This window comes from Lemur catta, chromosome 15, assembly GCF_020740605.2.
Source record: "Lemur catta isolate mLemCat1 chromosome 15, mLemCat1.pri, whole genome shotgun sequence".
NCBI lineage: Eukaryota > Metazoa > Chordata > Mammalia > Primates > Lemuridae > Lemur > Lemur catta.
This window is the reverse complement of record NC_059142.1, coordinates 40,551,372-40,562,202: the sequence shown is the minus strand read 5'-3', so window position 1 is coordinate 40,562,202 and position 10,831 is coordinate 40,551,372. Positions and strand designations below refer to the sequence as shown.

Sequence of the window (10,831 nt, the reverse complement as noted above, 5' to 3'; positions counted from 1 at the left end):
TGGGGGTGCTCTGCCTTGGGAGGGGGCTCTGTGCCAGGCCTGGCTGGACCGAGGTCTGTGTGTGCCAGGCTGGACGCACCGGTGGCCGATTCAGCTGCTTCCGGGGAGGTCACTGGCTTCTGCCTCCTCCTGACTCTAAGGGACGGAGGACATAATGACTGTCCAGAAAGGCCCTACCACAGGACACCATAAACTGAAGGCCAGGAGCCAAGGTCATATGCACCAGCCCTGCCTCCAATAGAAAGACTTTCCCCCACAGGTCCTGTCACTCCTCAGCCCTTCCCTGAGGTATTACCGTGCAGAGGCTCAAAAGGATTGCCTTTTGGAAAGAGTGGCCACAGGTCCCACGTTTCCTCCCTCCGCCCCCCACTCCCACTCATGGACAGGATGGAGAAATAGAATCTCAGCTCTGGTCCTAGAGGCTGCCCCAGCAGTCTAGCTCCAAATGCTTCACTTCCTCAGGAGGCTACACCCGCCACTGGGGGGCCGTGGGATGAACACAGGCTTCAGGCTAGACACCCCATCCGGTGGGACCCTGAATCTGAGCGTGGCAGCTGCCCCCTCAGCTACTGCCAGACATCACGCACGCACTGGCTGGGTGTAAGCACGCACTGGCTGGGCGGGGGTGGAGGGAGGGAGGAGGAAGGGCCCTCCCCCTGCTGGCTCCCCCTCCCCCTGGACTCCCCCTCCCTTTCCAGGCCGGGATATAAGCCCGCAGGGAAAGCTCTGAGCAGAGGAGGCCCCAGCCTGACCTGCTGCAGTCTGGCCTTCGGGACCCCCCTCGCCTTCCACCGCCTTCCACCTCCTGTTCATCTCGCTTCAGGAGCTATTGCTGTGAGTGGCTGGGGCTCAGGAATGGTCTGGTGCCGGGGAACTTAGGCTGGTTTGTGGGGAAACTGAGGCTGGGATGGTGGAAGCTGGGGCTGAGTGGCGGGAAGTTGGAGTGGAAGAGAGCCAGCAGAGGTGGGAAGGTGAGGCTCGGGAGCCCCGTGGCCAGCATAGCCCTCTTCCTCCATCTACTTCTCTGGGCAGCAGTGGGGGAGGGGCTGGGGTGGGGAGGCAGGCAGTACAGATGAGGAAACTGAGGCTACAGACCGCCTGGTGCCCGAAAACACACAGCAAGTTGGTGGCTGAGCCTTGGTCCTGACACCAGCACCAGACGAGCTGCTGGAGCCTGGGCCCGACGGCAGCTGTAGCCTCCGGGCACTGAGAGTCCAGGCTAAGCATGATCTGCGCTCCAGTGTCCCCTTCCCAGATGGTGACTGTGCGTAGGCCGTGGCCCGCCATGGCCACAGTGCTTCTGGCCCTGCTCGCCTGCCTGGGGGCGTTGGTCGACGCCTATCCCATCAAACCCGAGGCTCCTGGCGAAGACGCCTCCCCGGAGGAGCTGAATCGCTACTACACGTCCCTGCGCCACTACCTCAACCTGGTCACCCGGCAGCGGTGAGCGCATGCGCGGGGGGTGGGGACCAGGGCCTGAGGGGCTCAAGCCCTCCGTCCGGCTCCGCCCAGGGGCGTGTCAACAAACGACCACGCCCACGCGTGACCCCGCCCCCAGGTATGGGAAACGCGACAGCACGGACCCTGTCGTCTCCAGACTGCTCTTCCCCGACGGCGAGGACCGCCCCGTCAAGTCGCGGTAAAAGCGCCCACCTCACCACACCCTGCGTCCTGGAGCGCGGCCTAGTCCTGCCGCCCCACGGAAGCCCCACCCTGGCACCGTCACTCACGACTTCTCCCCGTCTCGCCTCCCCAGATCCAGTTCCTTTCCTTTCTCTCCTGCAGGTCGGAGGGCGCCGACCTGTGGTGATGCCCCCCAAGGCCTCCTGGGAGATATGCTAATTACAACGACCTCATTTGCATATTTGCTCCTGACCCCGGAACCTGGATTTCCCTCCCTGCCCGCTGCGTCGGGGCAGGGCTGGGGTGGGGCCCCGCCCCCTGGGCTAGAGGGCTGTGGGTGGTCCCTCCCTGGTCCCAAAATAAAGAGCAAATTTCACGGAAACGAAGTGTGTCCTTGTATTTCCTTTCCTTTCTCCTTCGTGGAGGTGGCATCCGGTGGGAGTGGAGGGTGGAGGTGCGAAGGCGAGCGTGGGGCCTCCCTCTGCCCGGAGCTCGGAGAAGGCACTACTGCCCAGCCTGGCGCCTGGACAGGGGCCCTCTGTGGAAGGAGAGCAAGCGGTGGGCTGAATGGGAGTTCTTGAAAGAGGGGCAGGGAAGAGCAAGAAGAGTGGCTCGAGCAGGGGGAGGTGGAAGGGAGCGTGCCAGACAGCCTAGGAGAGTAGTTGGGGACCGCGCTGCCCTTCTCCACCCCGCAAAGCTGAAAACGGTTGAGGGGGCAGGCCAGGCACCAACACCCCAGGGCGGTTCCCCCAGGAGCTGCATTATTAGCGCCCAGGGCTGTAGTGGCTGGAGGCAGAGTGGGATCCAAGATGGGACTGTGCAAGAAGAGCCCTGTGGGGGCGAGGTGGGTGCGTGTGTGCTGGTGGGGGGGACAGGCCGTTCCTACTGTCCCCCATTCCCAGAATAGAGGAGCAGTGGGAGTGTGGAGGCTGCCCTTTCCTCCAGCAACCGCCCTCTCCCATCTTGCTGAATTCACACTCAGTGGATGAGTCACTAAACATGTCTTCCTAGGACAGGGCCATAGGGACACGCTCTTGTGTCCCCCCACCCCGGATTAGACAATGCGGTCTAAAGGCACTGTGTATGTTTAAATTGGAGTCCAACCCCAATCCCTCACCACTCTGCACCTATCCCAGAGCTGCCTGGGCTGGCTCCCTGTACACTTCCTCTCCTCTCTGGCTGCCCAGCTCTCATGGCCCCTGCTCTGTGCACTGAGAGTTCTGTCTCTGTGTCCTGCCTCCCATCTAGGTCTGGGGACCCCCTGAAGGAAGGGCTTGTGTCACCCCCCTCAGGCACAGCCTCCTCTGTCTGGGGGCTCTCTTCTGGGCCTCTAGTTCAGTAGGACCTGCCGAAGTCTGAGGTGGGGGGCTGGGAGATGAGGGGGAGAATCAGCCTGAGGCCAAAGCCCCAGACCCAGAGAGGGTAAGAAGGGCAGGAAGGCTGGGTGGTGTCCCTGCGGAGGGCACATGGGCTGTGCAGGACTATTTGCAGTTAGGTGGCTCTGGGAGGAGAGAAGTCTCTGAAGCTGGCTCTGCCATAGCTGCAGGGGAGGCCCCTGCTTGGACACAACCTGCCCTAGGGGGCTAAGGGGCTCTGACGGAAGGGCCCAGTCCCTGTATAGGTCACGAACTGTGGATTCCAATGCTCTGTGCCTTCATCCTCCATTCTCCCTCACTGCAGAACCCTTTCCCTCTCTTCGTCTGGGAAACAACTTCAGGGTAGTGGTCACCTCCTCCCAGAAGCCTTTCCTGCTTTCCTGGGGATGGGGTTAGTTTCTTTGGCTCCCTCTCCACACCCATTCTCTAAGACCCACTTCCCATCCCATTTCTCCTCCTTCCTTCTCTCCTGCACCAGGACAAGTAAGATGGGAGCATGCAGCACTGTCTGGGCCTTTGGATCATTGTGTGGCTGGGGAGTGGGGGGATGTGTCTGTGTGTCCGTGTCAGTCAAGTCCATCTCGAGCCTCATTTCCTCCAGGACTTTCTTGCTCTGCCCTGAGTTTATCTGTAGCCTGGATCTGAGCTCTCACACAGGTCTAGCCAACTCCATGAGCCCGCCTCAATGGCCGGGACCCCGAAGTTGGTGCAGTGGCCTCAGAGACAGAAGACCCAGATCTGAGTCCTATCTCTGCCATTAATTGGCTGTGATTTTGACCTAGTCATTTCATTTCAGTGTTTCTGCACTGGTTAAATAGGGATACTGATGCCTTAAATAAAAAGAATAGTTAACTGCTTTATGGCTGAGAGAGACTACGTAAGTTGCAAAAGATCACGCAGCTAGTGAACGCCCCAGGTAGTGAGTGAGTGGTAGAGCAGAGTCTATGGGCCGGGTCAGCCTGACACAGCCTGGCACATGCGCAACCCTTGTAAAATTAGAGTTCCACGGGGCTCAGGCTCCAAGTGGCATTGCATTCAAGAAAAAAACAGCTCCACAACCAAAAGCAATGAAAATGAATTCCACCTGTTACTCCCATTCCTCAAAGGACATCACATATTCAACCCAAGGTCAACAGCAATATTCATTAAAATCCCCTTCTTCTCCTTCACTCTCCTCAATTCTTTCCCCCTCCAACTACCCCAAGGGGAAATTCCTCCCCTGCCATGCCCAGCCCCTTTGGTTTCTTTCCTCCCTGTTCACCCCTGCAACACTTAATTATGTAGATTGACTCAGTCTCTATCTCAGCAAGAAGCCTTCCTCTTTAGGAAAATTTGGAGTGGCAATTATAGGATTTGCTTTTTCAGGCACTGGGGGCAAGAAGGGAGAAATATTGAATACTTTTATGCCTTTAGGAAGCCCTGGAGATAGATGAGCGCTTAGGGTGGAGGGAAGTGGAGGCAGGCCCAGGCTCCAAATTAGTGGCCTAAACCCCCAACTGGGCCTGAGTTGGCTCTGAGGGGATAGGACAAGAGGCTCAAGGTGTGTGTGGGAGTATCATAGCTATCCTCAGCCCAAGGGCTAGGTCCTGGCATCTAGGGGCAGCTGCCTCCAAGTCTAGCCCCTGCTGCTGCCACTCTATTTGGGAATAAGATATTGGCCTAAGAATTGGGCCAGAGGTGGCCTGGAAAAAGGGATAAAGAGTAGGACCTGGAACCATAAGGACCTGGGTTTAATCCTGACCCCTTCTGATTCACTTGTGACTTTAGGCAACCTAAGCTACCTCGTTGAGCCTCAGTTTCCTCATTTGGTAAATGGGAAAGTAATCCCTGCCTCTGTCACAAGGTAGTAAGGGGCACTCATAAGATGACCTGTGAGGCAGGTTCTAAATTCCAGGGTGAGGCTGAGTGCAGTGGCTCATGCCTGTGAGGTAGGAGGATCTCTTGAGGCCAGAAATTTGAGACTAGCCTGGACAACATAGTGAGACCCCATCTCTAAAAATAAAATTTAAAAATTATCCATGTGTGCTGGTATACACCTGTAGTCCCAGCTACTTGGGAGGCTGAGGCAGGAGGATCACTGAGCTCAGAAGTTCAAGGCTGCCGTGAGCTGTGATTGGGCCACTGCACTCCAGCCTGGGCGACAGAGCAAGACTCTGTCTCTAGAAAATAAATAAAATAAAATGAAATGAAATAAAACAAGAAAGCCAGGATGAGGGATGGCTGCTGACCACTCCTTCCCCTTTCTTCAGTGTCCTCACTTTCCAAAACAGCCATGCCCCAGCTCCACACTCCACTCTGACCTCTTTGGAGAGCTCTTACTTCCTCATCTCCTCCCACTCGGCCCCCAGGGGGCTGCCTGGTATGAGGCCCAGGACAGATGTGCCACAAATGACTGCTGATTGCCAATTAACTGAAAGCAGCAGGCATTGGGATTAGACAGCTGGGGGGAAGGGGGATGGAGGGACATGGCGCTGGCCAGACTCCTGTCCTTGTGGTCATGTATATGGGGGCCCCCATTCACCTGCCTTCATTCACCTCGTGACCCCAGGCATTTCTGGGGTGTTCCTCTCCTGGTCTCAGTGCACTCACTCCATCCCCAACACTGCCAAAGGCCATCCTCCCTGTCCCAGAGGGCACGGAGTTGGGCAGAGAGAGAGGGACCGCTGTCATCTCCATTCAGTACATCTGCGGGTGAGTAATTGATCAGTGCCTTCTCTAAGCAGGGCTCCATGGCAGGCACCGCGGGGACACATGGACCGTTCTGTTCTGGACATGGCCATGCAGTTTAGAAAGCAAATCCACTACCACTTCCTCCTTGATTGTCCCCACACCCCTGAGAGGACCCAGGAGGGGAATCATTTGTTTGCAAAGGAGAAATGTCTAACTCCAAAGTGTAACTTGAAAGCTGTAGGTTCAGTTGACATTTGTGGAGTGCCTGTTATTCCCTGGGCACTGACAAAGCTGGCTTATCTCTGCGACAGGACAGAACTATAAATGGCCCAGGCACCTGAGTTAATCCCTGGATCCACCATCTATCTGGTGGGGCTGGGTCCTAATGAGTAGTACAGCCAGAACAGGTCCCCCAGGCTGTGGTCCCCAGGGATCCCAGACCCTTGGAACTAGGGCTGGGGCCTGGCGCCCCCTGGTGGAGCTCCACAGCCTCTACCGGCCAAACCAGATGCCCGCCTGGGCCCAGCGGTCAGTTTACCGCTCTTGTTTTGCAAAGCCGAAAATCTTGGCTCAGAAAAGGACCCGGGGTTACTGAGACAGAACGACCTCCATACTTGCTTTGTGGAATGTCAGTTGTTGTCTGTGAAGCATCATTGTTCTTGTTGCCAGAAATCAGAACAGAGAGGACGAGGCAGAACACAGATGCTTACTGAGGCTTCCTTTACGCTCCCCATCTTGAGATGGGCGTGATGAGCCCATTTCACAGAGAGGGAAGCGAAGCTCAGAGAGGCCAAAGGAATTACTTTCCCAGGCTCCCACAGCCAGGCGATGGCGAAGCCAGGATCGGGGCCCAGGCCTGTCTGACCTCTAAGCCCACCATGCCAGATCCCTGGGGTGTCACATCCAGTCCTCTCCTCGCCAACAACTGCCCCCCCACGCCCGCACACATTTCTTGGTGTCCTGATGTGCTACAGCAGAACCTCAGGGGTGAGTGGTCCTTTGTTCCCTACTCAGGCATCAACGTGTCATTCAGACACAGCCAGTGACTGCTCCTTGGCCTGAGCTGGGGAGGAGATTGGGGGTTGGGAAGGGACACTGGGCAGAGGAGACTCAGGGGCTTCTGGTGGGCCTGGGGTGGGGGTGGGATTGGTGGGGTTGAGCATCTAAGCTGGAATCAGAGACCGAGGTCGCTGTGAAATCTTGAGTGTCTTCACCTCTGTGAGCCTCCGATTTCTCAGGGCCAAAATGGGAAATTACAGCAATACGCTGACAGCCTCACACAGAAAAAAAAAGTTCCGGTTTTGGAGTTAGACTTTGGAGTCAGACTTTCTTTCAAACCCACCTGGGTCTAACACTGACTAGCTGTGTGGTCTGGGGCCAGTTACTTAACATCTCTGAGCAAATTTTCAGTTTCTGAATCGGTAAAATGGGTTGTTGTAGGGATTTAGTGAGGTGATTAAGCAGGAGCACTTTGAGCTTTACAGACGATGCTGGTTTTTATTATTCCCCTGGAGCAGGGGTTCCAGGAAGGGAAGGGAAATGGCTACCAGAAATTGGCACCCAACCTCCATTCCCCCTGAAGCCAGGCATGGATTCTCATTCTGCGTCCTGAATGTCTGCCACATGGGTTGCTCTGTGCCTGGGACCCACGCCTTCCCATGTTGCCTAAGGACCCGAGGCCCCTTCCCTGTCCCCACCTTGCTCTAGTTGCAAACTGGAAAGGAAGGCCTGAGTTCCCACCCTTCCCCAAGGCTGCAGCCTCAGTCTCCGCCCTGAGGGAATCCGTTTGACAATTCGGGTTGGTCCCTGGGAGGTGGGAAGGGCTGTTCTGAGGCCTGTGACCGAAACCTTTCAGTCGTCCTGAAGTCCCAGAATCCAGGCCTTCTAGAACCAAGCCTGCTCTGGCGCCCAAAGGGAAGGGGCATCTGGGATAGGCGCCCACAGGAGACTTGAGACTTTTATTGTGACCCAGTTTTATCCATTACGCTGCTAGTCTGGCACCCGCGGTACCGCCCTGTCCCCCTCCCGTCCCTGGTCCCTGGCCTCCGTGCTGGCGTTGCAGGTGCCAGGGAGACAGTGGGAGGAAGAGGTGAGGGCTGGGGAGTGACAGAGGCTGACAGGAGGCGGGGACTCCGGTGGGGGGCTGAGGACTATAAAGGGGCACAACCGAGAGCAGGGGGACCCATCTGGCCCGAGGCAGGTGCCCGCTTGGTCCAGCGCCCGCTCTCTCCGGACCCAGGGTGAGTGGTCTCTGCCTGCCCTGGGCTCTGGAGGGCTTTGCGGGGCCGAGGCCTAGGATGGAGGGAAGGAGTTGATGCTTTGCAGGGCTGGGGGCCTTGGAGGCCCTAAGGTCCAGCTTGGGTCCTGCTGTGCATCTGGACAAATCCGTCACACTGGGTGTCTGCTGACTGCAAGCGTGTGTGCACGTGTGTGTGTGGCTGTGAGCTGGAATGTGTCACAGCGATCTTGTGAGTGATTAGGATCTCTGTGTGTGTCCCTGTCCCTCTCTGCATAGGGTGACATGGCCAGCAGTGTTTTCTCCAGGACCCATACTGCATCTCTACCCCTGGGGGGAGAGTCAGACCCACCAGGCCATGGATTTCCGTCCCTTGCTTCACAAACTCTGTGCCCCCCGCCCTGTGGGTGGGCTGGAGTGCCCCTACTTCCCCCAGCCCCTTCCTTTGAGCCCCCACCCCACTTCTGCCTCCTGTCCCCAGGCCTCATGTGCCCCCTTCTCTGTGCACTTCTGTACCTTGCAAGGCCCTGACTGACCTCTGGTTGCTGCTGCTCACAAGGAGGTGCTGCTCGTGCCCTCCAGGGCAGGGTCTGGAGGTGGGGTGATCAGCTCCGAGTAGCCCTTCGCCCTGCCCCCTCGTCCCCAGGCTTGGAGGAAGGGGCCATGGGCCAAGGGGCAGGGGGGTCTGCAGACCGGCCTGTATTCCGCCTACAGCTGCCTTCTCCCTGTTCCTCAGATGGCTGCCACACGCCGCTGCCTCTCCCTGCTGCTCCTGTCCACCTGTGTGGCTCTGTTGCTGCAGCCACTGCTGGGTGCCCAAGGAGCCCCGATGGAGCCAGTGTACCCAGGGGACAATGCCACGCCTGAGCAGATGGCCCAGTACGTGGCTGATCTCCGCAGATACATCAACATGCTGACCAGGCCTAGGTGTGTGCGAGGGAGGGAGAGAGGGATCCTGGCCCCTGAGACCCTGGGCCCACTTCACATTCCTGGCCACAATACCATTCCCGTCTCTGTCCCCAGCCCCTTCCACACTTGCTCTTGGGAAAACGGAGCATCTCTACAGACCAGGCCTGGGCCCAAGTGCCCCAGGCAGGATGGTCCCTAAGGGTAGGTATGAGGCAGGTGAGCTGGCACCTGGGCACAGTGCTTACGCCAGCTGTCTCTTCCCTCCTAGGTATGGGAAAAGAGACAAAGAAGACATGCTGGACTCCTTGCAGTGGGACTCCCCCCATGCAGCTGCCCCCAGGTGGGTCTGATTCCTGCCTTGTCTGCCCAGCTCCCTGGGGCTGAAATTTGCAGCAGAATCGGGGCCTGGAAAGGGGTGGGGGGGCGTGGAGGAGGGAGAACAGGGGCCCAGGGCTGGCCGAGGTCTCCTGAGGGCATGAGGCCTGCGTCCCCTCTGCCACATTCTGTCCTGTCCTCACAGGGAACTCAGCCCGATGGACCTGTAATGCCACCTCTTGCCTCCTACGACTCCATGAGCAGTGCCAGCCCACCTGGTCCCTCCACACCCTTGGCTCTGGCCAAAGCTTGCTCCCTGCTCCCACACAGGCTAAATAAAGCAAGTCAAAGTCATAGCCTGTCTCTGAGTCTCTGTGGGCCCTGGTGGGGGCAGGAGCAGGCCAGATGCACCAGGGAGAAAGGGGGAGGGCAGGGAGGAAGGGAAGGGGCAAAGGGACTGTTACAAATGATCCAGAATGTCTGCAAACTCATTAGTCACTCAGCTCATCCTGTGCACTTCACAGAGGGACAAGTGGCCCAGAGCGGGGCAGGGACTCTCCCAAGGTCATTCAGTAAGTCAGCAAAGCGGCAGTCTTGAATTTGAATCTTCCCATTTTAGCACCTCTAGACCTTTCCAATCATGGGCCCGATGACAACCCTGCCCCAAAATGTACCCCTCCCCAGTGCTGTCCTATAGCTTAGGTAGTAGGTGAAGTACTAATTTATCCGAAAGTATCCCGGACATAAGGGCAGGGGCAACAGCCCAGCCTAGAGGAGTAACTCTGGTGTTCAGGTAGGCACTGGCTGCACTGGATGTCCTCAGAGCTGCCCTCCAGCTATTCGGAGAGAATGGGCTGTCCTGAGAGGTAGTGAACTCCTGGGCACAGGAGGTATTCAAGCTGCTGCAGGAGGGATGAGGTCAGATTATCTGAGCGATCTGGCCACTTCCATAAGTCCCGTGTGTGTGCTGTACACTCCAGCTCTGGGAGTGTGAGGACCCGGATCCTGCCCCCAGGAGGCCAGTCCTGAGAGTCCCAGTGGGCCCCCAGGCCTGTCTTGCCCTGGCCCTTCTCAGGCACCCCAAATAGGTGGGGATGGGGTGGGCATGTGTATAAACGGGAGACGTGAGAGAATTAGAACCTTTCTGGTTCTCAGAATGGCTTCTCCTGTCTCCCCCACATGAAGGGATGGGGCTGTGGCTTTGGTAATGGCGATGCCACGACAATCATGTTTCCCCCTGAGTCCAGGCTCCTTCTGGTGTGTGCAAACGACCTGGAAGTGAAACCAGGCCCTGAAAGGCGAAGAGCTTCTAGAGGCTTCTAGAGACTGCAACTGCTTGGCTCAGGTTGACTCTTTTTTTTTTTTTTGAGACAGAGTCTTGCTTTGTTGCCCAGGCTAGAATGAGTGCCGTGGCATCAGCCTAGCTCACAGCAACCTCAAACTCCTGGGCTTCAGCGATCCTACTACCTCAGCCTCCCGAGTAGCTGGGACTACAGGCATGCGCCACCATGCCTGGCTAATTTTTTCCATATAGATTTTTAGTTGGCCATATAATTTCTTTCTATTTTTAGTAGAGACGGGGTCTCGCTCAGGCTGGTCTCGAACTCCTGACCTCGAGCGATCCACCCGCCTCAGCCTCCCAGAGTGCTAGGATTACAGGCGTGAGCCACCGCGCCCGGCCCAGGTTGACTCTTAAATCCAA

General features: G+C 57.4%; 2 protein-coding genes across 2 annotated transcripts; both read left to right on the top strand.

Annotated features, from left to right (window-relative positions):
* Window positions 1-705: 705 nt before the first annotated feature.
* On the top strand, window positions 706-2,005 carry PYY (peptide YY). The gene is made up of 4 exons (XM_045526686.1): window positions 706-834; window positions 1,242-1,443; window positions 1,559-1,639; window positions 1,786-2,005. The coding sequence occupies exons 2-4, from the start codon at window positions 1,256-1,258 to the stop codon at window positions 1,808-1,810; spliced, it is 294 nt and encodes a 97-aa protein (XP_045382642.1). The 5' UTR covers window positions 706-834; window positions 1,242-1,255; the 3' UTR covers window positions 1,811-2,005.
* A 5,760-nt stretch (window positions 2,006-7,765) lies between these two features.
* PPY (pancreatic polypeptide) lies at window positions 7,766-9,483 on the top strand. The gene is made up of 4 exons (XM_045526685.1): window positions 7,766-7,909; window positions 8,642-8,832; window positions 9,083-9,154; window positions 9,335-9,483. Exons 2-4 carry the CDS (start codon window positions 8,642-8,644, stop codon window positions 9,357-9,359), a joined length of 288 nt encoding a protein of 95 aa, XP_045382641.1. The 5' UTR covers window positions 7,766-7,909; the 3' UTR covers window positions 9,360-9,483.
* Window positions 9,484-10,831: the final 1,348 nt, after the last annotated feature.

Excerpts from the sequence above, each read along its gene's own strand:
- PYY (XM_045526686.1), top strand. The coding sequence starts at position 1,256 with ATGGTGACTGTGCGTAGGCCGTGGCCCGCCATGGCCACAGTGCTTCTG. Across the intron at positions 1,444-1,558 it reads AACCTGGTCACCCGGCAGCG|GTATGGGAAACGCGACAGCA; the intron begins GTGAGCGCATGC and ends CCCCGCCCCCAG. Across the intron at positions 1,640-1,785 it reads GACCGCCCCGTCAAGTCGCG|GTCGGAGGGCGCCGACCTGT; the intron begins GTAAAAGCGCCC and ends TCTCTCCTGCAG.
- PPY (XM_045526685.1), top strand. The coding sequence starts at position 8,642 with ATGGCTGCCACACGCCGCTGCCTCTCCCTGCTGCTCCTGTCCACCTGT. Across the intron at positions 8,833-9,082 it reads AACATGCTGACCAGGCCTAG|GTATGGGAAAAGAGACAAAG; the intron begins GTGTGTGCGAGG and ends CTTCCCTCCTAG. Across the intron at positions 9,155-9,334 it reads CCCCATGCAGCTGCCCCCAG|GGAACTCAGCCCGATGGACC; the intron begins GTGGGTCTGATT and ends CTGTCCTCACAG.